The sequence below is a fragment of the Orbicella faveolata genome, unplaced genomic scaffold (assembly GCF_042242905.1).
Source record: "Orbicella faveolata isolate gen_17 unplaced genomic scaffold, um_ofav_v1 contig_1, whole genome shotgun sequence".
NCBI classification, from domain to species: domain Eukaryota; kingdom Metazoa; phylum Cnidaria; class Anthozoa; order Scleractinia; family Merulinidae; genus Orbicella; species Orbicella faveolata.
This window is the reverse complement of record NW_028301536.1, coordinates 14,175,373-14,203,368: the sequence shown is the minus strand read 5'-3', so window position 1 is coordinate 14,203,368 and position 27,996 is coordinate 14,175,373. Positions and strand designations below refer to the sequence as shown.

General features: G+C 37.3%; 1 protein-coding gene and 1 long non-coding RNA gene across 3 annotated transcripts; one reads left to right on the top strand and one right to left on the bottom strand.

The window, feature by feature from the left end:
* The first annotated feature begins 6 nt into the window (after nt 1-6).
* Nucleotides 7-13,096, top strand: LOC110069635 (triacylglycerol hydrolase DDHD2-like). Its single transcript, XM_089290823.1, has 17 exons — nt 7-190; nt 2,552-3,483; nt 4,360-4,567; nt 4,919-5,008; nt 5,514-5,655; nt 6,049-6,151; nt 6,597-6,702; nt 7,011-7,045; nt 7,256-7,311; nt 7,879-8,062; nt 8,408-8,503; nt 9,155-9,486; nt 9,985-10,066; nt 10,157-10,247; nt 10,785-10,946; nt 11,810-11,951; nt 12,268-13,096. The coding sequence occupies exons 1-17, from the start codon at nt 19-21 to the stop codon at nt 12,317-12,319; spliced, it is 2,985 nt and encodes a 994-aa protein (XP_089146949.1). The 5' UTR covers nt 7-18; the 3' UTR covers nt 12,320-13,096.
* Nucleotides 13,097-18,465: 5,369 nt separating this feature from the next.
* Nucleotides 18,466-27,753, bottom strand: LOC110061309 (uncharacterized). 2 transcript variants are annotated; one of them, XR_016207690.1, is made up of 8 exons: nt 25,932-27,753; nt 25,444-25,533; nt 25,072-25,169; nt 24,833-24,915; nt 24,638-24,713; nt 24,438-24,515; nt 24,240-24,314; nt 18,466-19,566 (listed from the first exon to the last, which is right to left on the bottom strand). It is a non-coding gene; the product is annotated as an uncharacterized LOC110061309 (long non-coding RNA). The 2 variants fall into 2 exon arrangements; XR_002297951.2 differs by lacking the exon at nt 25,932-27,753 and having other exon boundaries at nt 25,444-25,560.
* Nucleotides 27,754-27,996: the final 243 nt, after the last annotated feature.

Here is a 27,996-nt window from a genome sequence, read left to right as displayed (position 1 = left end):
GACGTGTCCTTTTCCAAGATGGCGGACAGGCAGGGTTTTGATTCCTCTCAAAAACAAACGCCTTTACACGGGATTTCGTTGGCAAATTTTGGAGGGAATTTGAACTTTGGGCCAACGCTTGTGCCTGCTTCCGATTCTCCATCGATTTCGTTTGGAAATCAACCTACCGCAACCCCGACTGCCAGTAGAGGTAATGTAAGCTTAAAAATAATTTTAATGTAATTTCTTTTTTGATACTTGCAAAGCGCATTGAATGATAATTTGAATCTTCGCTTTTCTTTCATTTGATTACTTGGTTATCTGTTGAACTCTTGGAAGCTGATGTTTCATCAACCTCGATCAGAGTTTCTATGTTGATTTGTTGGTTTCAATTTTAAGTAGGAAAGATAAGATCTAGATTTGTTTCGCGACATGTTGGTAGCATCCTGAAATACTTCATGTATTTCAAATCTGATACTTGGGAAAACAAGTACTAAAGAAACAAAAAAAAGTCCTTCCGTGCTATTGCATTGCTAAATTCAGCTGGAACTCAATCAACTACAGTTGTAACACCGATTCAGACAAATGAATGGATGATGAATTTAATAACCTTTAGAAAATGGCCCAAAGAAAATACGCATGTGGATTGGTTCAAAATAGTTATTGTGTTTCTATTAAACAATTAGATTATGAGCTTGAGATTTCGATTGAAATCAAGAGCGAATAATCAAAAGCGAATAATCTGATTGTTTTAGTATAACTCTACTAGTTGTTCAAAACTTTATCTAAATCCTTTTCAAAGACACCTTGAAAACGCCAAGAAGTGGCTGTCATTTTGTTAACAAGGGCACACTGCTAGCTACTCACTATCTGTAGTGAGTAGCATAGCCAATCAGAGAGTGGCATTTGTGATAGAATGCTAGTAGATTTATACTAAAACTCGATAGAAACACGTGTGGTACGTGGTACATGTTTTCTGTTTCTTAGGTAACACAATACCTTGAGAGTACTACTTTTGTCGAATTTTTCTTTTTGAGCAAAACAAAATGGTCATCATAAAATTCTAACATTTCCCAAAAAATGAAAGTAAAATCTTAAAATGCACTTGAGTTATTTTAGCAAAAAAGTATTTTTTTTATTAAATTAATGAAACAGTTAGGTGTCATAGTCCTCATAGCGTGTAGACTTTTTGTGCAAAGTGGTTTCCTCTGGTAGCTCTTATTACAAGGGCCTCATTAGCATTTTCTTGTTTACGCACTATTTCGCAGTTGTGTTTTCGAATTAATTCGCTCTTCCATTCTACCTATCATTCCTTATGAGGTCATGAAACCTGCTTAAGAAGGAAGAGAAAAATCCTTGGACAGCGAAAAAATTGAAGCCAGGACCTAAGAAGAAGACTAAAGCGGAATTTCTCAAAGACAAGAAGAAAACTTTGACCAACAGTGGCAAGGGATCATGCATACATGTACTTGTAACTGAACTCTTGCCACGCTTATTTCTCTTGGTTTTCCCATTTTTTATGAGTGGTGAAGACTGCTCTTTAAATGCATGCTGAAGTTCAACCAAAGAGAACATGACTGTTACACTATTGTGCCTTGGAATTCTCGCGAAAATCATTTCGCTCACTGTGAACGCTAGGGGTGCCATCATTTCATTGACTGGTGGCATATTCTGTTGTCATACATCTGAGTAAAGGCGTGACAGGTTCACAACTCTTCAAACAGTGATAACTTGCAATAGTTTTTCTTGAGAATACCATCTCTTTAAATGAATTAATAGGTGTAGAATTGGCAGATTTTCATGAAATTTGGCCAGAACATTCCCTAAGCATCGAGGAACAAAAGGATGTCAAGGATTTTTTATATCATGGATATTTCTCTTGTGACAGGTGTGAATGCAACAGGGTCACCAAATTACTCAATACTATTAACTTTATGGGTCTATAAAAAGATAACCAATAAGAATACTGGAAAACTCCAACACCTTTTGAGAGATTGACACTTGCTGACTAACACTGTCTAGTACTTAAACATCACTGCTTGCGTTTGATACCTGATTAGTTTGGTGGAATGACAATGGGTCGTTTTGCATTTCTTGGCTTCTTTCTTCTCAACAAAGGCATGGCCAGTACAGTGGATACTTTTTTTAATTCTCCAGTTCATAACCTTTCAATTGATGTATACTTTTTGGTAGTTTCCTTGAAAACAACCCTTGTGTGAATTTTTTTCTGAAGGGCACCCGTGAAGGTATTGTGTAACCTTAAATGGAAATCGCAGGAATCCCAAGTTTCTGATCTGGACAGAAGCTGGAGAAATTATGTTTGTGCAGTTAAATACATACCAAATGGCAAATATGTATCAAATATATATCACATGACAATTGAGAAAGAGAGGGAAACAAAATTCCCTTCTTATAGACATCCTCATGGTTACATGTAGTTCTATCTGTGATAACTGGGTGTCTTTATCGTGTGTGTGTTTCTTTTGAGTAAGGCTCTGCTGTATTGCTAATTACATGTAAGTGACTAAAATTACACATGCTCACATTCATTAAATGAATTTCTTGGCTTCAGCTAATTCAGGTCTGGAACATGCTGGTGAGATAGACAGTTTTCTTGGTCAGCAGTCAGCTCCACAACTGCAGGCTCAAGGACCTTTTCAATCACCTACAAAAGACTCACCAGGGGTACTGCAGGGAAAGAATCAAAGTTCTCCATTCTTTACAATGGCTTCCCCATCATCATCTGGTCAAGATGATTTTCTGTCACCTGCAACAACAACTCAGAGTGTGGCAAGTAGTTTTCCCAGTCCACAGGTTCCTGCCACAAAATCCCCCTACCAGCCATCAACAGCTGTGGGGTCTGGGCCTCAGACTCCTCCAAGACCATCAGCTGATCTTCCCCAGTCTTTTCCTCCACCGCCAGCCAGTCGGTTCCAGTCTCCACCTCCACCTGTGACCAACCTGCCCCAAACTCCACCTATTCCGTCCAGCAGTCTGCCCCAGACCCCACCTCAGCCTGCGGCCAGCTGGCCTCAGAACCCACCCCAGCCTGCTGGTGGTTGGCCACAGACTCCACCGAATGCAGCAAATTTATCCCAGTCCAAATCGCCACCTTTTGTTCCGCACACCTCTCCTCAACCCTTGTCACACTCCTCATCTCCTCAACAAGTGCAAAGTGGCATGCCGCCTAGTGTGACACCGGCTGCTACAGTTGAGCCTGTCCGACCACACTGGTTTTACAGGAAAGGAAATTCTGCCTGGATTCCATTTTCATATATTGATTCCGATTGCCTGGAGCAGGCTTTGAAAACATCTTCAGCCAGTGGGGACAGAATTGTTGCCACAGATGGGGGACGATACGATGTTAACCTGGACAAGAGGCTGCGATACCCTCTCTACTGGGAGGAGGATGTGTCTGTGGTGCGGCGATGCTCATGGTATTACAAAGGAGATGCACAGTCCAAACTTGTGCCTTATAAGGAAGACATGGCAGCTAGACTTGAGGTACTTGAATTGACTCTAAATATAATTTTCAGGAATACAGGTAGTTTTTCTGCTAACTTAACTTGGAGGGTACTCAGGTATATTGGTGATGGGGAGGTGTGGATGATGCTAATTTAATCAGGCAATCTGATTAAACCAATTCTATTAGGCTTAAACCGAAGCCAAGAGTGTAACAAAACAAACCTGTAGACAGTGCTGTGTTTGGACTAGAATGATCAGTGTGCTGGGAAATTCTGGGAGACTTAAGTTTGCCAATCTGTTGCCCCGGCTATCAGAGGTTTTCTTCTGACTGTGAATGAAAAGCCTCTGGTTCCCAGGATTACATACATGTATGATTACATTTAAATTAGTTACTACATTTGCATTACACCAATAAACAACCCTGAAAATCCACAGAATTCCTTTTCATTGACAAACGAAACAAGACTAAAATAACGATAAAATAATAATGCTATGATCTTCTGAAAATTAATTTTAACACATAATAAATTTATTCACCTCACAATTGTACTTCCCTTACACTTTCATACCATTTACTGATCTATGTTGCTGGTTTGTTTTGCAAATGAGAATTTCAAGCATACAGGATTAAACTTGAAATGGTCTGCAATGCCACACTTTGTCCTGACATACAGTGTACTTAACCTTGGCAGAAACTCTGCTGCCATATTTACACGGTTGTCCATTAGTTTATTGTAAAAACTGTAAATGTCCCATGAGGGGGTCAAGTTTTCTTTGCATACATGTTTACTCATAAAATGTAAACATGAAAAGTAAAGTAGTAAAGTAGTACAGTACACTTATTAGAAACACTGCTTGATTTTGAAGTAATTTATTGATGCAAATTTTCATGCTGTTTACACACGGTCATTTCAGGCTGAATTTCTTTCAACATTTCGTGAGAACAAGTGGCCTCGCAGAGTGGAATTATCAGATGGAGAGTACATTATGATGCACAATGCTAATGTTATGGTGCATTTTGTGCCAAATAATGAGTCGGAAAACTGGAGTGGAGAGGATACTGTAGCAAGGCCAAAGGTTGTCAGGCGAGGAGTGGCAGATATTGAAGATGAGATTGATGATGGTAGGCTAATTGAGAAGCTGTACGTGTATTTCAGAGAACAGTTTTTATGTCTGCAGAGTGAATTTTGACTGTGGCAAAATCTCTCTTCAAAACCACATTTGAGAGGTTGTCACTTCAGAGAGTAAGTTGGCTACCACAAAGGAGTTGGTGATCTCTTTTGGGTGACCACCTTGAAAGGATGGCCACTTGCATAAGGCAATCATTGTTAAGATGGCTCTCTCTTTAGTGTGAAATCCTTGCAACAACATTCATCTCTATAACATGATCACCTTAAAAGACAGCCACCCAATCACCAATTATATTTATTTCACATTGTTGTTTGTTAATTTGTGTGCTTTACGGTCCTTATAGGTGAACCAGCTCAAATTGATCACCTGATTTTTGTTGTCCACGGTATTGGGCCAATTGCAGACTTAAACTTTAGAAATATTATTGAATGTGGTAGGTATTCCTATACAACACTCCACTTGACTACAATACATTTGGGCTGATTAGCCTTTCAGCATAAAATGCTTCCCTTAGTTGGGAAAGTATAGTCTGAAAATGTTAAAAGCTACATAACCTGAATGTCAAATTCATTGTTATTTAATCAGGAAAATTAGACTCCTGGAATACTTACACAAAAGTGACACAACTTGGCACAGTAGACCGTAGAAGAATTATATAAAACTGACAATGATTGACCTGCAACTGTTCAATAATTTAACAGCAATTTTTTGCCTATTAAGTGATGCATATTAGTTGCAAACGGCTGTATCTTAACTTGTCAAATGAAAGACAGAAAACCTGATGTAATGGAGAGCATTGGTGCAGTCACTGGCAAGCAAATTAAGTTGTAAGAAAATTTACAGAAAATTGACAGATGTATAGTTCTAGATCATATCAAATTAAAAACCTTTCTTTCATGTACAGTTTTTTCACTCCTTCCTTATTTCCATGGTTCCAGTTAATGATTTTCGGAAAGTGAGTCTTCAAATGTTGTTTGATCACCATGAGGAGCTGTCCAGAGGTCGAGCTATTGGCAGAGTGGAGTTCCTTCCGGTACAGTGGCATTCCAGACTTCACAACGACTCAACTGGAGTAGATGAGTAAGTGTGTTAGAGTGTTTGTTTTCACTGGGTGAATGGAAATTGATTGACATTTTATAAGCGTTTAGTCAAGACTTATTTATTTTCCAAGGCCTTTAGTTGAGTTTCTAAGCTTAATTTTTAAATTTATAATAGGATTTTAGGTTGTAATTCTTAAGATTAGATGTTTTGATTATATTTGTAGAAAAAGTGCAATATAAGTATTAAATATTGTTGTTGTTATTATTATTATTATCATCATCATTATTATAATTATTATTATTATTATTATTATTATTATTATTGGAAGTACAGTGGAAGAACTGGAGTGTTCAAGAAAGTTCTATGTACATGTAGCCAGGAAAATTGTTGTTTATGAACTTAGATCTGCAATAAATTTCTTTTTCTCTACAGGAGACTTCAGTCCATCTCTTTGAGTAGCATACGCCGTCTAAGAGAGTTTACAAACAGCACTCTTCTTGATATTCTGTTTTACACAAGTCCTACATATTGTCAAGTGAGTTGCATCAATTCTGAAATTTTGTGAGACAGTTAACAGTAAACAGTGAGACACTTAACACTTCAAAGTTCTGATAGCGTACAATGCTTGCTGGCTTTATTCATGACTAATGGCAGTAAAAATCTAAAGGTTTGGCTTGAAGTTGGAAATGCAAGGAAACCGTCATTAATACAAGTGAAAGGGGAAATTCGTACCCATGTGATAGCATGTGATTTACACCCTTTTAGTACCAAGATTGATGGAAATCTAATTTTTTCTCACAATATGAATACATAATCAAGGAGAATGGAGATGAGAATAAAGTAAATCATCAATAAGGGAATATTGTGTTGGTGTATTACCAAACTCTCTGAACCTAAATTACAAGGAATGTGCGAGAATAAGCACTTAAATAATATAAGAGAATTACTGGTTTGATTTGGATCTGTTTTACTTTCCACAGAACATTGTCAACACAGTAGGTGAGGACATAGAGCGACTGCTGGAAATCTTCAAGAAAAGGAATCCTATGTTTAGTGGAAAATATTCAGTGTGCGGACACAGTTTAGGTAACGCAGCAAATTCCCAACTTTGACAAGATAATTGAGAGGCAAAAGCGCGATTTTATAGCTTCTTTATTTCTCGCGAGAATACTTCTCACAAGCAGGAGAGATCCACGCGAGGTACACACGCGCGTACTTCCTCGAAACAATGCTGTGTGAGTCTTCCTCTTTTGTTTAAGAGACTAACTTGAAAGTGCGAACAAACATGGCGCTTTGAATGTTTTTCGACTGAGTTGATATTGTTGTTCTGTTTGAGATAGAAAAGTAACACGAATAAAGCGGGCATCATATAATTCTCTTTATTTTCCTTGCAGGTTCTAGTATCCTGTTTGATATTCTTCAGCATCAGGTATTTGAGTGTACTTGAGCATTTGATTTTTTGTGGTGTTTTTTCCTTTGACGAAATGGTCGTTCATTTTGGTGGACAACGTATTTGATTTTGTTTGAAGTACTAAGCCACTCTCATGGAAAAAGATTGTTAAGATGAGCAATTGGTGCAGTACGTTATGATTGTCATGTCAAATATTAGTCTTTTCCTTGTTTTCTTTTTGTAACTCAGAAAGTTCAGCGTGGCCAGCCCCAGACAGCAAAGCAGCCTACGATTGAGCAAGTGAAGTAAGCTTGATTTTGGTTGATTCTGGTTCTTATTTACGTATTTGGCTTAAAAACCGGAGGCAGCGTGGCTGAATGGTTAGGGTGCCAGAAATCCGGAGGTTGCGGGTGTCTTGAGTTGTTTCTCGGTAGACCCTAGTTCAACTCCGCGGTCATGCTTGTAAATAGCCAACTGGTCTGCCTCACGTCAGTTGGGATTTTTTAAGCCTATGGAAATATTTCTTTCTTTCAAGTAAGTGGTATGCCTGAGAACTACAGGTGTAGTTAGCTGTAGCTAAGCGCACTGATCACTATAAACATTCTACTTTCAACATTCAGCATTCAACATTAAATCTACCCTGATACAACCATGACGAAAACATGTGTCATCACGCGACGGACGTTGATGCGGGATATGACCCGAGTACTGCTGCAACGTAACACTGTTAAGGTTTAGGATTGTTTTCCCACAAATAAGGGGTTTAATTTCATTTACAACGAAGCCACCGTTACAGCGCCTTCTGAAGTGATTCCGACATCGTTGTCCTGTTGGATAACGTGGAAGTGTTTATTACATTTTGCCGTTTTCAGTGAAACGTTGAACACAGACGGTGCTGCAGCCACTGACAACAACGACACAACACAAGACTCAGACGAACAATCGGATGACAATGAAGAAGAGTCGTACCCAGCTCTCGGAGATGCTCTAACACAGCTTGGTTTACCTGAATACGTGGGGCTGTTCGAATCTGAAGAAATGGACATGGAGACGTTTGTAAGTTGATCTTATGACCGTTACTTGTTCTTACTTATCAGATAGCCAGACTAGAGAAGAGTTAATTAAGCAGATTTCTGAGATGGAAGACGAGCGACAACTTTTTCGCTAACTGGAGAAGGCTTAAACCTTTTTTGAGTTACAATGTAGGTTCTTGCAAATTTCAGTGGAACCTGAGTCAGACTTCAAATTTTCGATATTGCAATAGACTTCCATCCTCGCTTCCTGCCGTCAACACACATTTGTATTTCCTAATGGGTATTGATATTTGTCGATTGCTTTTTTTGCGACATGTCGGTTCAGGGAGTTGTATGATCCAAGTTTATTCCGTTTTGTTCGTGGCAGCTGCTGTGTGGCGAGGAGGACATGAAAGAGATGGGAATTCCCATGGGACCGAGAAAGAAATTAATGGGATACCTGAGAAATCAGAAACAAAACATGGTAGGTATTCAGTTTAGTCGTCTCGTCTGTGAATATCATTTTTCGTTTGACTACTGTGTTTGTTATTTTCCTAAAAACAAAATCAGACGCAATTACAGAGTCAATTTACTATGATGGGAAATAGCATAACAGTTAACCAATCACAAACCGAAGCCAAAATATGTGACCAGCTCCAAGCGTGGCAAAAGAAGTTTTGTCGTGTAGTTTTTTGGTTAATGACTGAGAAGTCATACAAAAGTTACATGTTTGTTCTGATTGATTACGTCAGATCGTACTGCAATAGACAATGGCAACACATTGCAGCAGTAGACCAAAACAGTCACTTTGACAGTCAGTTAAAAAGCGCTTAGTTCGGCAAAACAAGTAAAAATCAGCTGAAAATAAACACATTACTTTCGTTAGCCTGCGTAGCAGACGTTTTCTTTCATTTTCCAGGCGGAGAGATCGAGCAAGCGAGCGAGCAAACGAGCGCGACATGGTTGAGCAAAAAAGGGAAGAAGTTTTGCCTCAGCCTCTCCCCCTTGCTCCTTATTTTTCGCACTCGCTCGCAGTTTCACCTCCTTCGTGTGCTTTTGGAAATGACCGCCTGCTACGCAGACTATACTTTTGGAAGCCATTTCAGATTTGAAAGGTGATATCTTAATGCTGCAGGAAAAAAGAAAGCTCGAAAGAGAAGAGAACAAAAAAGCCAAGGCAGAAGCGAAAGCTAAAGCAAAAGCTGAACTGCAGAAGTTAAAAGAGGCAAGGACAAAAGAACAAACAACTTCTAGTCCTGAAGTGACGTCTTCCACAGTTTTGGCGGCGAAGCCAGATGTAGGAGTCGGTTATTCATTATCTTTAGCTTCCGTAGGCAGCGTGGAAGTCGTTTATCAACAGGGACTGGCTGGAACGGGACAGCCTTACGTGGAATACCCACAGCTGGATCTCAACTTTTACGCTTTGTTTGCATTGGGTTCCCCTATTGGAATGTTTCAAACTGTAAGGTAAGGAAGACTGTGTTGCTTATTAGTAACTAGATATTGTGGCAAGTCGGCGTTACAGTCTGTGGGAAGCACGCTGGCCCAATGGTCAGTGGGCTTGATTCCAAGGTCATTGTATTGTGTTGTTGGGTAAGACACTTCACTTTCACAGTGCCTCTCCATCGTTATCTCGAGGGCGAGGATTAGAAAGAGACAAGACAAATTATACTACCCACGTATCTACCTCTGTGGCGTTTTTAAATGATGTACTAATTTTGGTTTAAAGGGAAGGGAACACTTGATAACACCAGAAGCATATTCTTCTGATAACAATGAAGACTGCACTCCATTGCTCAGCCGCATTTCTGTTCTTTTAACCTTAGTGATTCAATTTAAAAGAAGGGAAGTTACCACAGTTTTTGTCAGTCTGTAGCTACCCGTAAGACTTTGGTAATTAGAGTGGGTTGTTTACGAGCAGTGACTTTTCAAAATAACTTAGCGGTCGATATTTTCTTTTCGCAGAGGTGTCGATGAAATCGGGCTCAACTTTCAGTTCCCAACCTGTCCGCGACTGTTCAATATATTCCACCCGTTTGATCCTGTGGTGAGTGGTAATTTTTGTCGAAATATTAAACTAGCTTTTATAGTCGTTTCGTTCCAGACTTTGACTTCAAACAATTCTTCTTTATAACAGGCATATCGTATCGAACCTCTAGTGAACCCATCAATCCAGGCTGACCCTGTTGTGGTGCCACATCATAAGGGAAGAAAACGAATGCATATAGGTAAGGCTTTGATAACGAGGTAGTCTTGCCCGCATTGGTTATTACTTACATAAATAATGTTGTCGATAGTTTTTTTCGCGAGATCACCAAACAACTCCGGAAAAACACTTGAGAAAATTCGTCGATAATTTTTTTTAAAAAAACGTTGTGAATCACCTGTCATTCATTTTGTTTAGACATACTCGAAATCCACTGTCGGTAACAGCTGTCTTAAAGGGAAATCATTCGACTCTTGGCCATAATGACTGATTGAAAATCTAATTTGGGTTATTGAAGAAAAGTGAAGACTTGAGTGTGAATTAGTATTTTTGTGGAGAGGTTTGTTTGTGATTAACAGTTAGCGACTGCAGCTGAGGGTACCCGACGTTCAAAGAAGTAATTTAACTTGAGTTTGAAAGTTTGAAAAGGTTAGAGGGTTTATATTAAAAAGGTGCTTGAGATCAAGATTTTCTTTCTTCCTCCCATTTCACTCAATTGTGACGAGGAATTATGTAATTCTGGGTACTAAAATGATACGTTTGCTTTTTTCGTTCTTAGAACTCCGTGAGAATCTGACAAGACTGGGCGCTAATCTTAAGCAGAGCCTCATTGAGTCTGCGCGGAAAACGTGGGAGTCAATCAATGAATTTGCGCGAGCTCACTCGACCCAGGGCGCTGACGAGCAAGACGCTGCTGTAGAGGTGGCTACTGAGGCGATAGGTAACATAGAAATTATGAATGAGCTCACCGTGAGGGTCGCCTATTACCTCTCGTAACGAGTTATTTTTGTCATTGGTTCTTGAAAGTGTAGATAACAGGTCTCTGTGTACAACAGCGATTGCAATCGAAGTTTAATGGTGTGACAACCACTCCAACCTCGATTCAGTGAATCAGTGTGGTTTTAACTTAGAAGTCTCTGAATTGAGTTTTGTTGTGTTCGTGGTTAGTACTCTGGGTTAAGCGGTTCGGGTTCGATCCCTGGCCAGGGACATTGTACTTCTCTCCACCCAGGTGTAGTAACGGGTAGCGGCGAATAGTTGGGGCACGAGGAGTAACCTGCGGTGGACTAGCATCCAATCCAGGGAGGAGTAGAAATACTCTTAGTCGCTTCACCATAAAGAAAGCGCAGTTAGGCGGCGAGAGCTTTGAGACAGTTGGCCTTAAGGGGTCTTACTTTTTTTGTGTGTGACTGTTCAAGTCAAAGTTAATGAACAGCGTTTTTGTAAAATTGATTATCACGCTGTGCAAGGTGGTTTCGTGGATGAAATCTACCTATGCTGCGTAACAGCTTTTATTGAAAAATAAAGCTGCTTAGCAGTAAATTTTTTGTGCTAACCTATTGAACAGTGCTTTTATTCGGTGCTGTTTATTGTGCTATACGTAGTGGTTTTAACATGCAAGTATGGATGAATCTTTAGTGCGTGACCGTACATAGACTATGAAACCTCCTGTGGGGTTGTTTGTTTTTTGAAATGGAATTTGGCATTTTTTCCCTTCAGGGTTAAATGTGTCTTTACGAGTGCCGATAAAGACGCTATGTTGGGTACTAAAAATGTCTGCTCTATTCTTCTTTGTAATGCTAGAGTCTCCCCCTGATCCCCCAGCGGAGGTAGTTCAAGTAGGACGACTGAACGGTGGTCAGCGGATTGACTACGTTCTTCAAGAGAAACCAATAGAAAGTTTGAATGAATACCTTTTCGCACTCAGCAGTCACGTCTGCTATTGGTGAGTGACGTCATTTCCTTTGTCTTGATATTCACGGTTTTGTCCAACTACGTTACCACGGTCGTCTACCTCAGAGAAATTGGGAAATCGTCCGAACGATGTTTGTTTCTCGTTCCACAAACCTTCTTTTGCTTACAAGCGAAAGAAAACGAGACATTTTGCTTGGTTCGCTTCCTCCGTACTTCAGTTTTTCGTAGCCCTTTATAAATTCATAGTTTGCCTACCGACCAAAATCGCTATTTGGAAAAAGAAACACATTTCCCAAATCTGTGATTACTTATTGTTTTTTTGTCAAATCATCTTCGTTTTCTTGCAGGGTCTCCGAAGATACCGCACTCTTCATGTTGAAGGAAATTTACAGAGATTAGCAACAAGATTGAAATAAACTTATCGAGAATTCACGCCCACGTCAAATTCGTACTACCAGTCAAGAAATGATTAAACACGTGTTAGCTCAGTGTTGTTGAATCAACTTGTTCTTAATACAAATATTGCTATGACCCTGGGACCTCAACAAGAACCGTCTTGTTGGATATTCAAGACGAGAAATTCAACAATTTCAGTTTACGCTTTATTTTGGGAACGTTCGTTTGCTTCTATTGGGATACTCTTGTGGAAGGAAGACATTCATAGCAAGACATCACTTTGCTCTGAAATATCAGAGAGAAGAAGGAATAGACATGTGAAATCGAATGGGCAAGGAACTGAAAAACAGATCAGGACTTTTGGTTTGTTGCTGGATGATTTGGTTGTGTCAAAAAAGACTGCTCTTCACTGAAAGAGGAATGTGCGTTTGTAGATAGACACTAGTTTAGGCGGAAAATGTTGAGAAGACAGACTTTTTTTCACCAAGAAAGACAGACATACAGAGAAATCTCTAGCCGTTTAAATCTGCTGATCAAAGCTGATCAGAGTTGTAAGATGCTCTCAAATTATTTTTGAAGGATTGCGAGTTGCTATACAATTCGGGAAAGTTAGAAAAGTAGCAACATAATAGGTTTTGTAATTAATTTCAATAGCGTTTGTGTTTTAACGCGATCAAAAGAAGTTTCAACTTTAATTTCAGTTGATTTAAATAATAAAAAAACAACAGTTTAAGTAGAATGTTAAGATTAAAACTAAATAAATTTTGCTTTGCTTTGCAATTTTCTTTTCCTCCTGTTCCAATGGTTGGTCGCGCAACACACGTTTTTAAGGGCCCATTAACCGATCTTTTCGAGCAGTTGCTAAGGAAAATTTAGTCTCATATAACCTCATCATTTTTAGTTAGTTCAGAGTTATTTCATTTGTTTCAACTTTTTCATGATCAGTAACACTAGTGATGACGTCATCAGGCCACGCCCATGGTCATGTGACTAATACAGAAAAAATGCAAAGACTCCCAGGCAAATTACTTTCTCAGGATTTTTTTCATTGATTTAATATTTTAATTTAAATCCTCAGTACGCTATGCATCGATTTTGTTTCATTTCTAAAAGGTCAGAATTTGAGAGCATTTCAAAATATTGAAGAATTCCTAATTTTCTAAAAAAAAAGGCATGATTTCGAAAAAGGAATGCATAGCTATGTTGCCAACGTTGGCTTTAATCGAAATTCGTCGAAAAAAGCTGGATTTAATGAAAAACCGCGTTTCCTTTAGCATTTAAAGAAACCGGAAGTGCGTCCGATGTCTATTGGAAGTTACCCTATCAGCGCGTGCGCAATTTACACTACCAGTGCACTTCGATAAGATCAAACAACGCCACGCGGAGTTAGTTTTTCTCTTTCTATTGCTCTTGTTTTTCTGTCTTTCTCTTATTTTGTCTTTGCTAGTTCTTTTTTTACTTTGCATTTTGCGAAACACAAAGAAAAACATCTAAAATGTATGCGAATTTGCAAGCTTTTGGGTTGTTGTTATTCTCCGTGCTCAGGATGACGTAAGCGACCGGAAGTGAAGTTTCACCTCCTTAACAACTCGCGCGAGCGCGCGCATGAATCGGTTAATGGGCCCTTAAACGTGGACAAAGTTAGTCACACCTCGCTCGTGTGAAACGCGCATTGTTCACTTGCAGAAAGAAAACGTTCCCTCTCTAGATCTGATCTTGTATGGTTTTTCTGATTTGAAGTAGCAACTTTGCATATAAGATATACTAATTAGGAAAGAGTATTAGGTAGGTGACGTTAAACATCACCTGGGACGAGTTGTTTGAAAGCCGGTTACGGCTAACCTGGGATTAAAAGTTAGCCAAAGCATTATTTTTTCTTACATAGAAATGTTTTTCATTGCTTATGTTTTGTGAAGTCTGAGATTATTCAAACTAAAACTTGAAGGACAAACAATGTAAACAGAAAACCTCAAAGCAAAGTTGCAAAACTGAAATCAAAATTCTTGCTAATCCTGGGTTAGCTTAATCGGACTTTGAACAACCCGGTCTTGACCTGCGATTGGTTAATCTGGAATTATGCGACAATGGCATTTTTCCCGAAACAATTCACAGTTAAAATTATCCACTGTTTTAGTTAGCAGTGAACTAAAGAAATAGAACGCAAATAATTTTAAAAGTTGTTATCATAAACATCATTTTCGGCTTCGGCCTGTATATGTAAGGGAAACAAAAGCAGAAATGAATTATTGAGTTGTTGCTTTTTCATAAAATAGCCGTTGGACATATATGGAGACCATGGGCGCTTTCCATTGGACGAAAAATTCCGGTTTTAATTTCCGGAAATGGAACAGCATTATCCGGTATTTCCAGCAGGGGACAACCTCGCGAGGGATACCCAAATGTTCGGAAATTTCTTACTGGGAATTTCCGTTCCATTTAATTTTATTCCCGGAATTTCTGGAGGAGAGAGAGGTGTGCTTCCTATTCGACCAAAAATTCCGGTTTCAATAACCGTAATTTCCTCTGGAATTTTTGGGAAAAAAGAGGACAACTTCGCGGGGTTTACCCAAATTGTCGAAAATCTCTTACGGGAAATTTCCGTTCCATCTGACATCTGGAAATTTTCCGGAAAAGTTACGGAAAAATCTATCCGAAAGTTAATGAATTTCCGAAATGCCAACCATTCCAACGAAAATTCCGAAATTTCTGGGAGGAAAATTAAAGGGAACGGAAATTTCCGATAAGAATTATATCCGTAAATTAGTATCGGAAATTTTGGAAATGCTGTTTCTCTCTGGGTATTGAAATTAGAATTTCTCATCGAATGGGAAGTGGCCAAAAATCATTTTTCATATTTCCAGAAACTTTCCATACCAATTACTTCCGTTCCCAATTTTTGTTTAAATGGAAATTGTTTTAATGCATGATTACGTCTCATGCTCAAAATTCACCAGCAAGCCTCGTGTGCAAGAAATTTTCTCAAGCCTCTGATACCTTCGTGTTTTTGGGTGCTTACCATGTAGCCAAAAAATCTGAAACTTTCGGTTGAAAGTCAAATGGAACAGTAATTTTCCAGAAAATCCGTTCGGAAATTGTAGAGTTCTTCAGAGGTAGTCTTCATTTCCATTCAAAACGTTAAGGCTGAAATTTCCTTAGCGTTTGCTCCATTTTTCAATTTCCAGTCTCTCATCAGTCGAAAACAATTACGGAAAATTGATTGTAAATAAGCGCCATCTCGTTCAGTTTGTTTGCTGATTTTGGCAAAGCGCTTACAACTATTCAGCGGTCATCCCAACCGGTTTATTCTGACCAATGGTAAGTACCCTTTGTACGATGGTGTTCTTTTAATCTCTGCTGCTTTGGGAATTTGTCCATAAAGTTTTGGAATTTGCGTTTTCAAAGTGATGCCTCAGTGGTGAAATGTCGCTATGCGCGCGTGCTTTCAATACATGTGACCAGTCCCTAGCCTTTTTACATATTCATGCAACTTAATGTATTCAAAATTTGTTGCACGTGTGAAACTTTTCCTTCGTGAAGCCACGTTTTGTTGCAAGAGTCGCCGAAGATTATGAATCTTAGAAAACGTTTTCTGGTGAATACAGACTTGGAAAGGTCGAGAGACTTACAGGAAGAATCGCTTTACGGTCTGTCTGGGAAAACCCGGGTGACATGAGGTAAACCTGAGGTAAGTTACATGAACAACTCTATCTTCAAACATTTAGGATCAGTGCAAGCAAAATCCTTTGTCTTCCTCTTGAGCTTAAAATGTTATCTTTCATACTGCCGTTCAGTGGCGTATATTGTTCCTTACGAGCTTGAGAAACTTATTTGGATATGTTTTAAATTCGACGTGTTCTTGAACAACTTTCAAATGAGTCAAAAGTAGATGTTAAGTAGTTATGTTTATCTAATCTCTAGGTTTCTGGTACGTTATGCTTTACACGACTTGGGAGAAACTATAATAGGATTATTCGACAGAAGAACTCACAATTGCGTTCTTCACTTGTTCTGAATACCCTGCCAATCATTCTTGAAATCAAAATCGCTGTAAAAAGTAGATCTAATATTCTGGATTTGTTGATAAATGCGGCTCAATGGTTAAAATTTGGTTTACAATTTAAATTTTTTTTAGCCATTCAAAAATTTGTCTTAAATTTTTTCCTTTTTGACAGTTCCTGCGCGATTGCACAGACGATGGAACAAAAGACTGGAGGAGGACTTCTCTGCATCTGAACCAGGTAAGTTTGTGCACATTGATTCCTATTTTTTAAATGAATCCTTCAGAATAAAGGATCCTTGGATTCCTTAGCTTTGAATCAATTGAGACAGGCCAAGAATGCAAAATAGTACCTCTGTTTACCTGGCACAATCTTTTTTCTCGTGGTGAAATATACCCTAACTTGCTGAAAATTTATCTATTCCATAATGTTCGCCTGCTAGTAATATGTATTGAAGTTCTAACTGACTTGAAACATTCATACGGTTAGTCAATTATCGGTCATCAGCCTTTCATTTCCTATATTTAGCCTAAGCATTTCGTCTCTACAATAGAGCAAGAAAGCAGTTGTTCATTTATTTTACTTTTGATTTTTCCAACAACACAACTTGCAAACGACTGGAAATAACCTCTATATATCATGGCAAATGGCGAGTAACGTTTTCCATTTCATTTTGAATAAAATTTACTTTTGTACAAATGATGAAACGTTTTTTTGTGGATTTGGCAAGCCTTTCAGCCCTCAAATCACCCTGGGCGAAGTAACTTGTGTAAATTCTCCTCTGCAAGTGTTATTTGGCAGAATGCTGGTAAGGATGGGATAATTTTCGGCTATACACGGAGGATGTAGCAAAACTATCCCTCAATTAAGCAGATACTTAGGGGGATAAGATCATTTCTCGTTAGTAAGTCCGTGTAGGAGTTTTGTAGCCTGAACAAATAGAATCATCGGCATAGCTTGGACATCTTATGGTATAACTGTATGCCTGATGCAAGGGTTAATATTTATTTTTTCCCGGAGCGGATGTTGTAGATGGGTAATATATTGGATTGTGATGAACAGTTAATAATTTTCCGTATCATGCAATATATCAAACACGAAAGACTATGTTTGACCGCATTTCCAAACACCGAGAAGAGAGTTGAAAATACGACGCGTAGCTGAGTATGTTTGACGAACTTCGAGGTGGTTGGCGATGATGTGGTCAAACACTGTCTTGAGTATTTGATATATCTTCTCAATCGAACCCAAACGAAGGAGAAAACAGAGGAATAAAATCGAGATAAATAAAACAGAGAAAACAGAAATAAAATCGTCAAAATAACATTTTGAGTAGTCGTTATGTGGTTGTACAAACTGTTCTTGTGGTGTTTACGGGCTCTCTTATGCGATTTGCTTTTGTTTCAGGTTTAAAGATATTTACAAGAGGCTTACTGACGGAGTCACTAACAAGAGAGCAAAGACGATTGTGATAAGATGTCTTTAGTTTCGAGCTGTGACTGATTTTGGAGATAAACTTTTTCAAAATTGTTTTCGATGAAAATTTCCGCGTTCTTGACGAAATTAAACATCCAAGATGAGAGATTTTCGACGTTAGATGAGTCAACTACGCATTTCAATTGCAAAACGTTTGAAAATAAAACAAAGTTTTTTGGCGGGAAAATAGTCTTGGAGTAAACATTTGCGCTTTTAAAAAATGCGACCGGGAAAAATTCGGAAAAAAACTAAGTCTTTTGGCGGGAAACTTTTTCTTGGTTAATGCTTGGTTGCGCTTTTAAAAGGGACCAAAAATAGTCCGGAAAAAAAAACTAAGTCTTTTGGCGGGAAAATTGTCCTTAGAAAAAAAAAGTCTGCGCTTTTGAATTGTGTCATGTTTTGAGTCAAAAATATACTAAGTCTTTTGGCGGGAAAAATCTTTCACTGTGTAATGGATTTCTCCCATCAAAAGTCAAAGTATATGTTTGATTTCTGGCTAGACTCTGTTCAAAAGCGCAGAATTTTTTTCTCTTTGGCAACCTTACATAGTCAAAAAATAGTAAAAGAGATAGCCTACATTCCGACTAGTTTCCAGGCCCCTTTTAAAAGCGCGATTTTTGTTTTATTTATTTGCTTATTCAGTAAAGTCAAAAAGACAATAAAGATAAGAGACAGTTAAAGTTGTGAATACTTTATTGATTGCTTTGTTTCATCTACTTAATTTACAACTGATTAAAGTAAACACTAAACTTATTTGCAACACTCAATTACAAGCAATGATTATACAACACTTTCAAAACTGCAAGGTCGAGAAAGCACGATTACCGAAGTCAAATATAAATGAACACTGAGATAAATACTAAGTCAAAATGTGGAAAACCATTAACAAATTGCTGGGTCTTCAAACGATCGATTATTAAGTCTAATGACAGCCGTGTATAGATGAATAAATAATTTGGAAGTTTGAAAACAAAAATTAAAGCTTTCTGAATATTTTCTGGCAAAAACGAGTATTAAAAAACTGATTGTTGATGAAACATTTCATTTGATTAACAGACGATGCGATTACAAGCTCTGGCTTATTCTGTCAAGATTTTTACAATAGTTTCTGATAAATCTCGTAAAATGAAAACTAAAATAATCACAGAATAAATCATTGCCACTACAAAATAACACAACAGAGCATGCAAGCAGCACATGTGTTTACATGTCCTGATTGCATGCTGCATCACATTATTTTGTAGCGCCACTGATTTGTTCTGTGATAACACTGGAAAAAACTTTCGCAAGCTATTTCGCAGAATTTTCCACGTATTCGCTTCATTTTTTGAAGCTCAGAAAAAAATTTGAAAGACAGCAAAAGCGTAGGAAGAAGTTTCTTCTAAAACGCTTACAGCTCAACTTTAAACTCAAGTCTTAACTTTGCGCTATTGATTTTAAATATCAGACTATTGGATACTAAATCATTTGAAAGCAACAATAGTAGAGTTCCCTGAGCTGTTCCAGTGCTTTTGCTTTTGTTTTGCTCTGATTGTTTCACTCTGACAACTAAATTTTCACCATTATTCAATTCAGTTTCACAAATTTTGCGAAATCAACTCTATTCAACAATTTCTAGATCACGATAATCTTTGAAACATTCTCTCGGATGTGGGAAAAATACTAGCTGAATAAACCTCACACTATCTTGTCTTGTTCTCCTCAGTTCTTCAAAAGTCCTTGTCTTCTCTCTTCTGAATTTTGATCCAAATCATCCGGCAAACGTCGATGAGCACACTGGAGAAATACAAAGGAACGTGCACGTGTTAAAAGACAAAAAACGTTACAAAACGTTACCGTAAAAAACGTTACAAGGCTATGATAAAAACTGTTTGCTCACGGAGCCCAAGTGAAGCTTCTCAAAAGAAGCGCCGGTTTAAAAACTATTTCGGCGTATTCGTTCATATTTTCGTACCTGCAGTCACGAATTAAGGTAATAGCAAATTTAAAAGGTGGAACTGAAACGTTTGCTTCAGGATAAATATCACCCACAACATCGCACATTAACAAAAATATATTTCTTTAAATACTAGTGTTGAATCAAGGTAATATTCCCATGCAAGGTGATGATTTTATTTCTTCTCTCAACCTTTCTACTCGACAACAAACAAATATTTTAAGAAGGAATAAGATGTTGATCGGTCCAAGGGCCGACAAAATTAAAATGACAAACGAGGCGCAAAAAGTAATTCAGAAATTAAAATATAATTATTGACAGGTACATGTATCACCATTAGCTATTGTTAAATGATTTACATTTTCATCAGGTGTCTGTTTGATGTTTATATTCTCATGAAAATAAAGCTGTTTAAAGCTAGAGAAAATAACGTGATGAAAATGACAAATTTTGGACGATATTTGAAATTCTTCATACAATCACCACATTTCTTCGAATAGTACAGAGTTTTTAAAATTGCCTAAGAAGCCGTAACTAGAGTTGGGTTACTGAATGATCAAACAATCATGAAAAACCGATGGATTTCAAAACAACTACAATACTAATCATTTAGCCGTCAACTGTAGTTCACGAGAGAGAGCGGTCAGTTCATCCTCGAAGAAAAAGTATTGAAATTACTTTTTTGCTCGATATAAATAGCGAAAGAATGACAAATTCTGCAAAGAAAAGCAAATTCCGCTTCAAAATTAATTTATAGGCCTTATTGTTTTCAAGTATTTCGTCAAATGCTGTTTTTTTGCTTTTATCAAAGAGCAAGAATAGATCACTAATGCAACTAAACCAGGCTATTTAGCTTTCACAAAGAGTGGATAAAATAGTAACTTCCAAGCAATGACACTAACTTATGATTGCTAAGGTGTTTGAAGTTAAAAAGTTGGTCTCCAAATTTTTTTCAGTTTTTTCAAAAAAATTCAATCGATAGTAGACAATTTTTTGTCCACATTCCGATCATACCAATATGTGACTTGCAAATTGTCGAAGCAGAAAATTAACACACGCACGGTAAATACCACATGCCTGCGTGATAATAGCGAAAAAAAAAAAGCTTACGCAGTAATTTGTAATGTCTAACCCTTGAAAGATTGCAAGAAAATAAATAAATTTCACCCGATTACGAGCTCGACGCTGTCCATCTGTAAGGACACACAATACTTTTGGTTGTCCATGACTAAACTTTTTGACGTGCGTGTTAGCTGACAAACCAAGTGAGGTGCTAATAGAACGCTAATTATAAAGCATTGTCTAGGATTTGTTGACTGATGCAACTTTGGGATAAAATTGAAAAGAGAAAACAATCACTGTTTGGTCGATTGAACAGTGAATGATTCACCTGACAAGCGTAGTTTTCATTCCATTTCTTGATTAAATTTTTGCTTAGAAGCCTCGGGCATAGAAGATTGGGCATAATTCCTATAGACACAAATTTGAGTGCAGTGCACATTTACATTTGCACCGATTTTGAAAGCAAGGATGTTGCCAAAAAGAAACAAATCAAGAACACTGTCGACTATTTGCTTCAAATTTAAATGGCTGACTATGATTAGTACCAGTACTTTTTTTAGAGGAAAGGGTATCTAAATTTAGGATTGAAAAGTCTAAGGGGAGGGGAGGTAGGGGAGCAGAGGGGCTAGCTTATAATGCCTTTGCAAACTTGAAAAATTATTACTGAACTTAAAAAGTGTCATGAAATAATCACTGACGTTTATGAAAGCCATTAAGGAAATTTTTGGTTGCAACTTTTTGTTCACAGAACTTGACGTTTTCATGCTAACCACGTATTGACATGCACATCTAAATTGTGACTTTTACTGTTTACGTTTCCACTCAAGTTTCTTGCAATTTCTTGTTTTCGTTAATTCTGCACCCCTTTATAAATTATTTATAGAGTCATGAAACATCACTAAATCCATGATAGACTGGATCCAAGATGGTGGATTTTCAGAATAAGAATCAACCCCTTCCTCTCCCATTCCGAGTGACATTTATCTGGACAGCAAAGCCAGGTGTGAATAAACTTTTAAAACAAGTCCTTTCTTATCAAATACTTGTTAACAAATAAAAAAAACGTCAGTTCTGTGTTTTATCGAGGTCTTGAAGACGGCTTTGAGCGTACTTTTTTGCAGTTTTATAAATTATAGTTGGACATTTTTAATATCATAGGCTTTTGTTTGCCCCAGCAGATGCATTATAGTATGAAAACCATCATGATAGCCGTAGGATACGGCAAGGACTTATCCACTCACATATATTTGGCCACTCAATGCATTGGCTGGGGTGCGTTACCCTCTGTTGATTTTTTCCCACCCTCATAAGGGGGTAGAAGTATAACATGCTGATAGGATCACTTACACCTGTCACTTTGAAAATACACCCCCGGTAAATGCAACCTGGTTAAGTATCCCACTCAGGATAACATTGAAAAGAGACAGGGCCTTAAGATTTTGATGGGTCCTTATAACCACTCTTTATCACTTGGTGCTACAATCATGGTATCAAAACACTGCCCAATCATTAGTGAACACATTGTTATCATTTTTGTGATGCAATAGGTTACCATAGCAACAGTATGACCTCCTAAAAACACCCTTAATTACAGCTTTAGGGGCTTATAATTCAAAAATGGTGCTGTGAAATTTTTTTATATTATCAACTTTTGATAAGCAAAGTTAAAAAAATTCTGTAGGTGGGGTTCAGAGCCACCTTAAATTTTCGAAAATCTATACCTGTTTCATTCACCTTTTTCTCTTAGACTCTTGATCCTTTGGTCGCCAAAAATGGCAACAAGCAAGTCAACAACACAAACTAGTTTTTTGATAGTTAAGCTGACGTATGTGCCATTGTCATGGCATCATGAATAAATATAAACAGGCCTTTAAAATCGGTTTTGCTTATTTGCAGAAAATCTAGTCATTAGAATTTCTTCATAATTTGCATGCAACAAGCTTGCAACGATGCTCACAAGTTAACACTCTTAAAACAATAATTTAACAGAGAGATCTTTAATTATCCCTTCTTGAAAGTTTTTCTGCATTCAATCGCAATTTTTTGACTTACTACACATGCGCTGCATTTAACTGGGTTCTTTCGGTAACAAACAAAAATCTGTGAATTGCTTGGTTCATTGAGTCGTTACCTTTTCTAACATACCTGTGTAATAAAAGACTAAGACCATCAATGCACTGTGTTCAGTTATGAAGAAAAATAGCACAGATAACGCAAGTATTGACCAAATAAAATGATCATATATTGATGCCATGTTTGACTTAAGTAATCCTTGCGCATGCGCTGAATTGCACTAGCAACAGTGCACACGAAAATTGTGTTCGGCCACCTTAAAGGTGGTTTAGGAGGTCATACTGTTGCTATGATAACCTACTGCGTCATGAAAATGATAACGACGTGTTCACCAATGATTGGGCAAATTTTTGATACCATGATTGTAGCGTCAAGTGATAAAGAGTGGTTATAACGACCCATCAAAATCTAAGTGTTGGAAACTGCTTCGAGCCACCTTAAGGGGACTATTAGAGCTGTTCTAGGAGTTTTAAAGCATTTTGCCAAGCTTGCAAATTTAGGTGCCACACAAACTACGGCAGGAAAACAGCCCAGAAAACGCGAATACAATTTAGTTATACATGTTGACTCACTTAAAATAAACAAAGACATGTTGATGTAGCCATTCTTAGAAAACACACCAAAGCCACTAAATATGAACCTAAAAGGGGACACTTCTGATTGGTCTTGTGCATATTGTGCTTACATGTACCTCAAATTATTCTCATAAGTTTTTGTAACTCATATCTTTTCCCCAAGTTAATGTAATTTTCTTTGCAAATGTGTATTAAGTGTCAACAGTAAATAAAGCATTGTTGTTGTTGTTGGAAATTTTCAAATTTACAGGTTGAGAATGTTTTTTTGGTTGTTGTTGTTGTTGTTGTTGTTTTTTTTAAAAACTTTTATGAGATCATCATCTTATTTCTTCTTGCAATGTTCAGTATATATTACTAAGGCAACAGTAGCTTTAATTTGTTACAGTGGAACCCTGTTAATATGGACACCAAAGGGGCATGATAAAATGTCTGCATTACCTGGGTGTCCATATTAAGCAGGCTAATTTAAGAGAAAATATATGAGCTTTTCAGTTGTCGGGACAAAGAAAACTGTCCGCTATAAGCGGGTGTCTGTATTAAGCACGTGTCTGTAGAGTGGGATTTCACTGTATTTCTAGATATGATTGGTGACTTTGTGCTTCGTTTTTCTCTTGTCCTCCATTACGTTTGGTATCCCTATAGCACATTAATCATATAACGATGACTGCTGATAATACTACTACTACAAGAAGTAAACAAAAAAAAGGACTTTTAACAAGACATTAACACCATAGGTCAACTTTTAATTCCAACACTGACCACAGGCCAAGATGTTTTAACTTGCAGAATTTCCTCTAACTTACCTTAAAGCACATCTTTATTGAGGGTTTCTTCTTCTCAGATCTCACATCAAGGTCTGTGATGATAAGTCATCTAAACTGAGGAAAACAAAACACTGAGAAAATGAGAAAAAAGAAAATTAAGGCAATGGAACAACTGGTCTGGTCATACTATGACCACAGGACAAGATGTTTTGATCTGTAGAATTTCTTGTAACTTACCTCAAAGCAGATCTTAATTTTGGTGGTTTCTTCTTCTCAGATCTCATATCAAGGTCTTTTATGAAAAGTCATCTTAAACTGAGGAAAAAAACAAAAACATGCTGAAATGAGAAAAAAGAAAAGGCAATGGAACAACTGGTCTGTTCATATTATGACCACAAGACAAGATGTTTTAACTTGCAGAATTTCCTCTAATTTACCTTAAAGTACATCTTTGTTGGTGGTTTCTTCTTCTCAGATCTCATATCAAAGTCTTTGATGATTAGTCATCTGAAACTGAGGAAAAAAACAACGAGGAAATGAGAAAAAAGAAAAGGCAATGGAACAACTAGTCTGATCATACTATGTCACCACAGGACAAGAAGTTTCAACTCGCAGAATTTCCTCTAACTTACCTAATAATGCAGATCTTTGTTGGTGTTTTAATTCTTCTTGTCAAATCTCAAATCATAGGTTCTTAATGATATGTCATCTGAAACTGAGAAAAAAAAGCTGTAATGAGAAAAAAAAACAAAAAAACAACAACAACAACAATGGAACAACTGGTCTGGTCATATACTATGACCAGAGGCCAAGAAGTTTTAACTTCCAGAATTAGTAATACAGGCAATAAAAAGAATTTCCTCTAACTTACCTTAATGCAGATCTTTGTTGGTGTTTTCTTCTCTCCAAATCTCAAATCAAGGTTCTTCATGACATGTCATCCAAAATAATAATTGAGAAAAAACAATGCTGAAATAAGAAAAAAAAAAAGCAATGGTACATGTACAACTGGTCTGGTCATGCTTGTTCACTTATGTGTATTACAATATGTATGTGTATGTATACGGTCGGGGACTATTGAATAACATGCACATGCATTCAGAAGAGAGACCATTTAAAAGCAATCACGATGGTGAGAGGAATACTGCAGGGCTTGTCCACTATCAATCCAAGATAAGTGTTAATCAGTTTTTCACCAAACACAGTCCAAGAAGTTTAACTTGTGGAATTTCCTCTCGCTTACCTTAATGCAAATCATTGTTCAGTGATTTCCACTCAAGTGCCAAATCTCAAATCAAGGTTCTTCAACGTACATTGTAAGTCCGACCTGAAACTAAGAAAATACCAGAAATTGTGAGAAAAAAAATAGTAAGACAGAGCAACTGGACTGGTCCTTAAGTCATACAGGCCAATTGCATTAGTAGTGGACTCTTGATTAGCAACATGTATGCACATTCATTTAAAGTGAGAAGTTTAAGCAATCATGATGGTGCATTGAATATCCTATGAGTACAACATCCACATGACATTAATTTTTGAAGACATTGTCATCATTCCACCACTTCTATTAATAGATTCCATGTTGCTGTGCGTCTATTCAGTAGTACTGTTCATTTACATATAGATCACAGATGAGGTCAAAATGTTGTAAGAACAAAAGGGTGGCTTGTCACTGAAGTTCCATAATTTCTTCTATCAATAAAGTTTATTATTGGGTTTTCTTCTGCTTACCTTCACTCTTTTCCTTCACTGATGAGTTTTTCTTGATACATCTTAATAAGATTCTGTAACCATACTTCTCCTGAAATTCATAAAGAAAATATATCATCTGCAACCTTCTGGATACAATGTAAATATACCTGGACATGATGATTCATTAAAAAAATTACAGGTACAATGATCTTGAAATGTTTTAATAATTCAGCCATATAAAATTTTCTCTCAGACATTTACTAGCAATTTCTGCTGTGTGACATCATTGGCAATCTAGTGACATCATACAGTAAGTCAAAATTTATCAGAAATGACTCCATATCTCAAAATATATCTTATAGTAATTGTTTGCTTAATGTAAAACGATTCATGACAAACACATCAGTCATTAACAAACAACACAGACTCAGGGCTCGACACTAACTTTTCAACTTAGTAGCCTAGTGGCTAGTGACAACTTAGATGTTACTAGCCAAAAAATTGTTTACTAGCCAAGCCTTGATGTTGGCAAAGTCCAATAACAGCAGAATTACCAGCAAGACTTGAAAACTATAAAACGTAAGCGATTCTCTTTAATACACATTGTTGGTAATTGCATCGTACTTAAACCAGTTCCAATAATAAAACAAGATATATTATATTTTATAAATCAATCTGAAAAATGGAAAAGAGCACATTAGCATTTAGACTTACACCTTTTTTCTTTTCAGAACTCTCATTTTTTGGCTTTTTCTTTTTTACTGCTGGTAAAAACCCTTTTATATCCATTATGGAATTTTAAGAAAAACAAAACAATGCAATTTTGCATGTAAAACCTCGACTAGTTGACATATAGTCAGCACACCTTGTGTCACGCTTGACTGGCAACGTTAAACTCCAGGGCGAACCAATTTATCACCAAATTGCACCAATTTTAATTTTTGTAATTGCCTTGTGTTTTCCTCACATCAAATCTCTCAGGCCAACAGATCACAAAGAAAAATCCAGTGATTTTCCCAAAAAAACTTTCAGGACTCTGTTTTTCTTTGAGACTTCCTTGGAAAAATAACGAGACCCCAAGATGTCCTGGTAAAAACTGTCGAGACTTCTTCAGTCTCTTCACAGACTGGAGCTGTAGAATTCAAACTGTTTCAAAAGCTGTGTTAGTGAAATTCAACTGCTAATAAATGTTGAAGGAAATAAATCTTTCTCATGTAATTATTTCTGCAGTGGTAAGTTTTGTCAGTATGGACACAATGACAAATCACCTATGTGTTGTTAGGCTAAATGAAATGTTCTCCCTTTACAGTTCTGCACGATTTTGCAAATGATTTTGTCAGGATGCTCATGTTTTGTTCCACTAATTTTGTAACAAAAAAAAGAACATCGTTGTGTGCTTAAATGCTGTCTTGTTTGTCAAATATTTCTTTCAATATAATGACATGTTCAGTTTTTATACCCTTTCAAGTACCATGCAGTGAAAAGTAAACATGATACAATGTACGTCCACAATGAAATTCTGACCTTGTTTCCGAGAAAAGTGTTTTTGTTTTGTTTCAGCATCAATTTTGTTGCCAGAAAAGTGTTAGTGTTTGTCTTCTTTGAGGAAGACAGAAACTAGTTTGGCCAATTTCATTTTGTTTACTAGCCAAAGTGGCTAGTGGAAATCAAAAACCTACTGGCCAAAACTAAATTTCTACTAGTCTGTGGCTAGTTGGCTACCATTAGTGTTGAGCCCTCACAAACTTTGATGCAATGGTAGTACCAGGCGATGGTAAATAGCACAAAATAAAATAACTCCTTTAGCCTAGGAAGAAAAAGCCGTTGGAGAAAATAGCCAACATCTAGCTATTAAAGAGGTCATGGTTTACCTCGCCTGCAAATTTCAGAAAACAAACTCGATGGACTAAGTGAAAGCAGGAGCCCATCATGCCACCATGGACTCCTGGTGATAGAGGGACTACTACTAGGGATACCTCCTCTCTAGAAGTTTTTTAAGGGACAGTAACTTTTTCTTTTATAAGTTTCTGATTTTACCGGGTTGTCAATCAAGGTAAATAGAATAAATGAGGTTCCAAAAGAACTTTTTTCGAATGATAACAGT

What these genes read in the sequence shown, in the direction of transcription:
- LOC110069635 (XM_089290823.1), top strand. Translation starts at nt 19, where the DNA reads ATGGCGGACAGGCAGGGTTTTGATTCCTCTCAAAAACAAACGCCTTTA. An exon ending in CAAGTCCTACATATTGTCAA is followed by an intron (nt 6,152 to 6,596) that starts GTGAGTTGCATC and finishes TACTTTCCACAG; the next exon opens with AACATTGTCAACACAGTAGG. An exon ending in AGTGTGCGGACACAGTTTAG is followed by an intron (nt 6,703 to 7,010) that starts GTAACGCAGCAA and finishes TTTTCCTTGCAG; the next exon opens with GTTCTAGTATCCTGTTTGAT.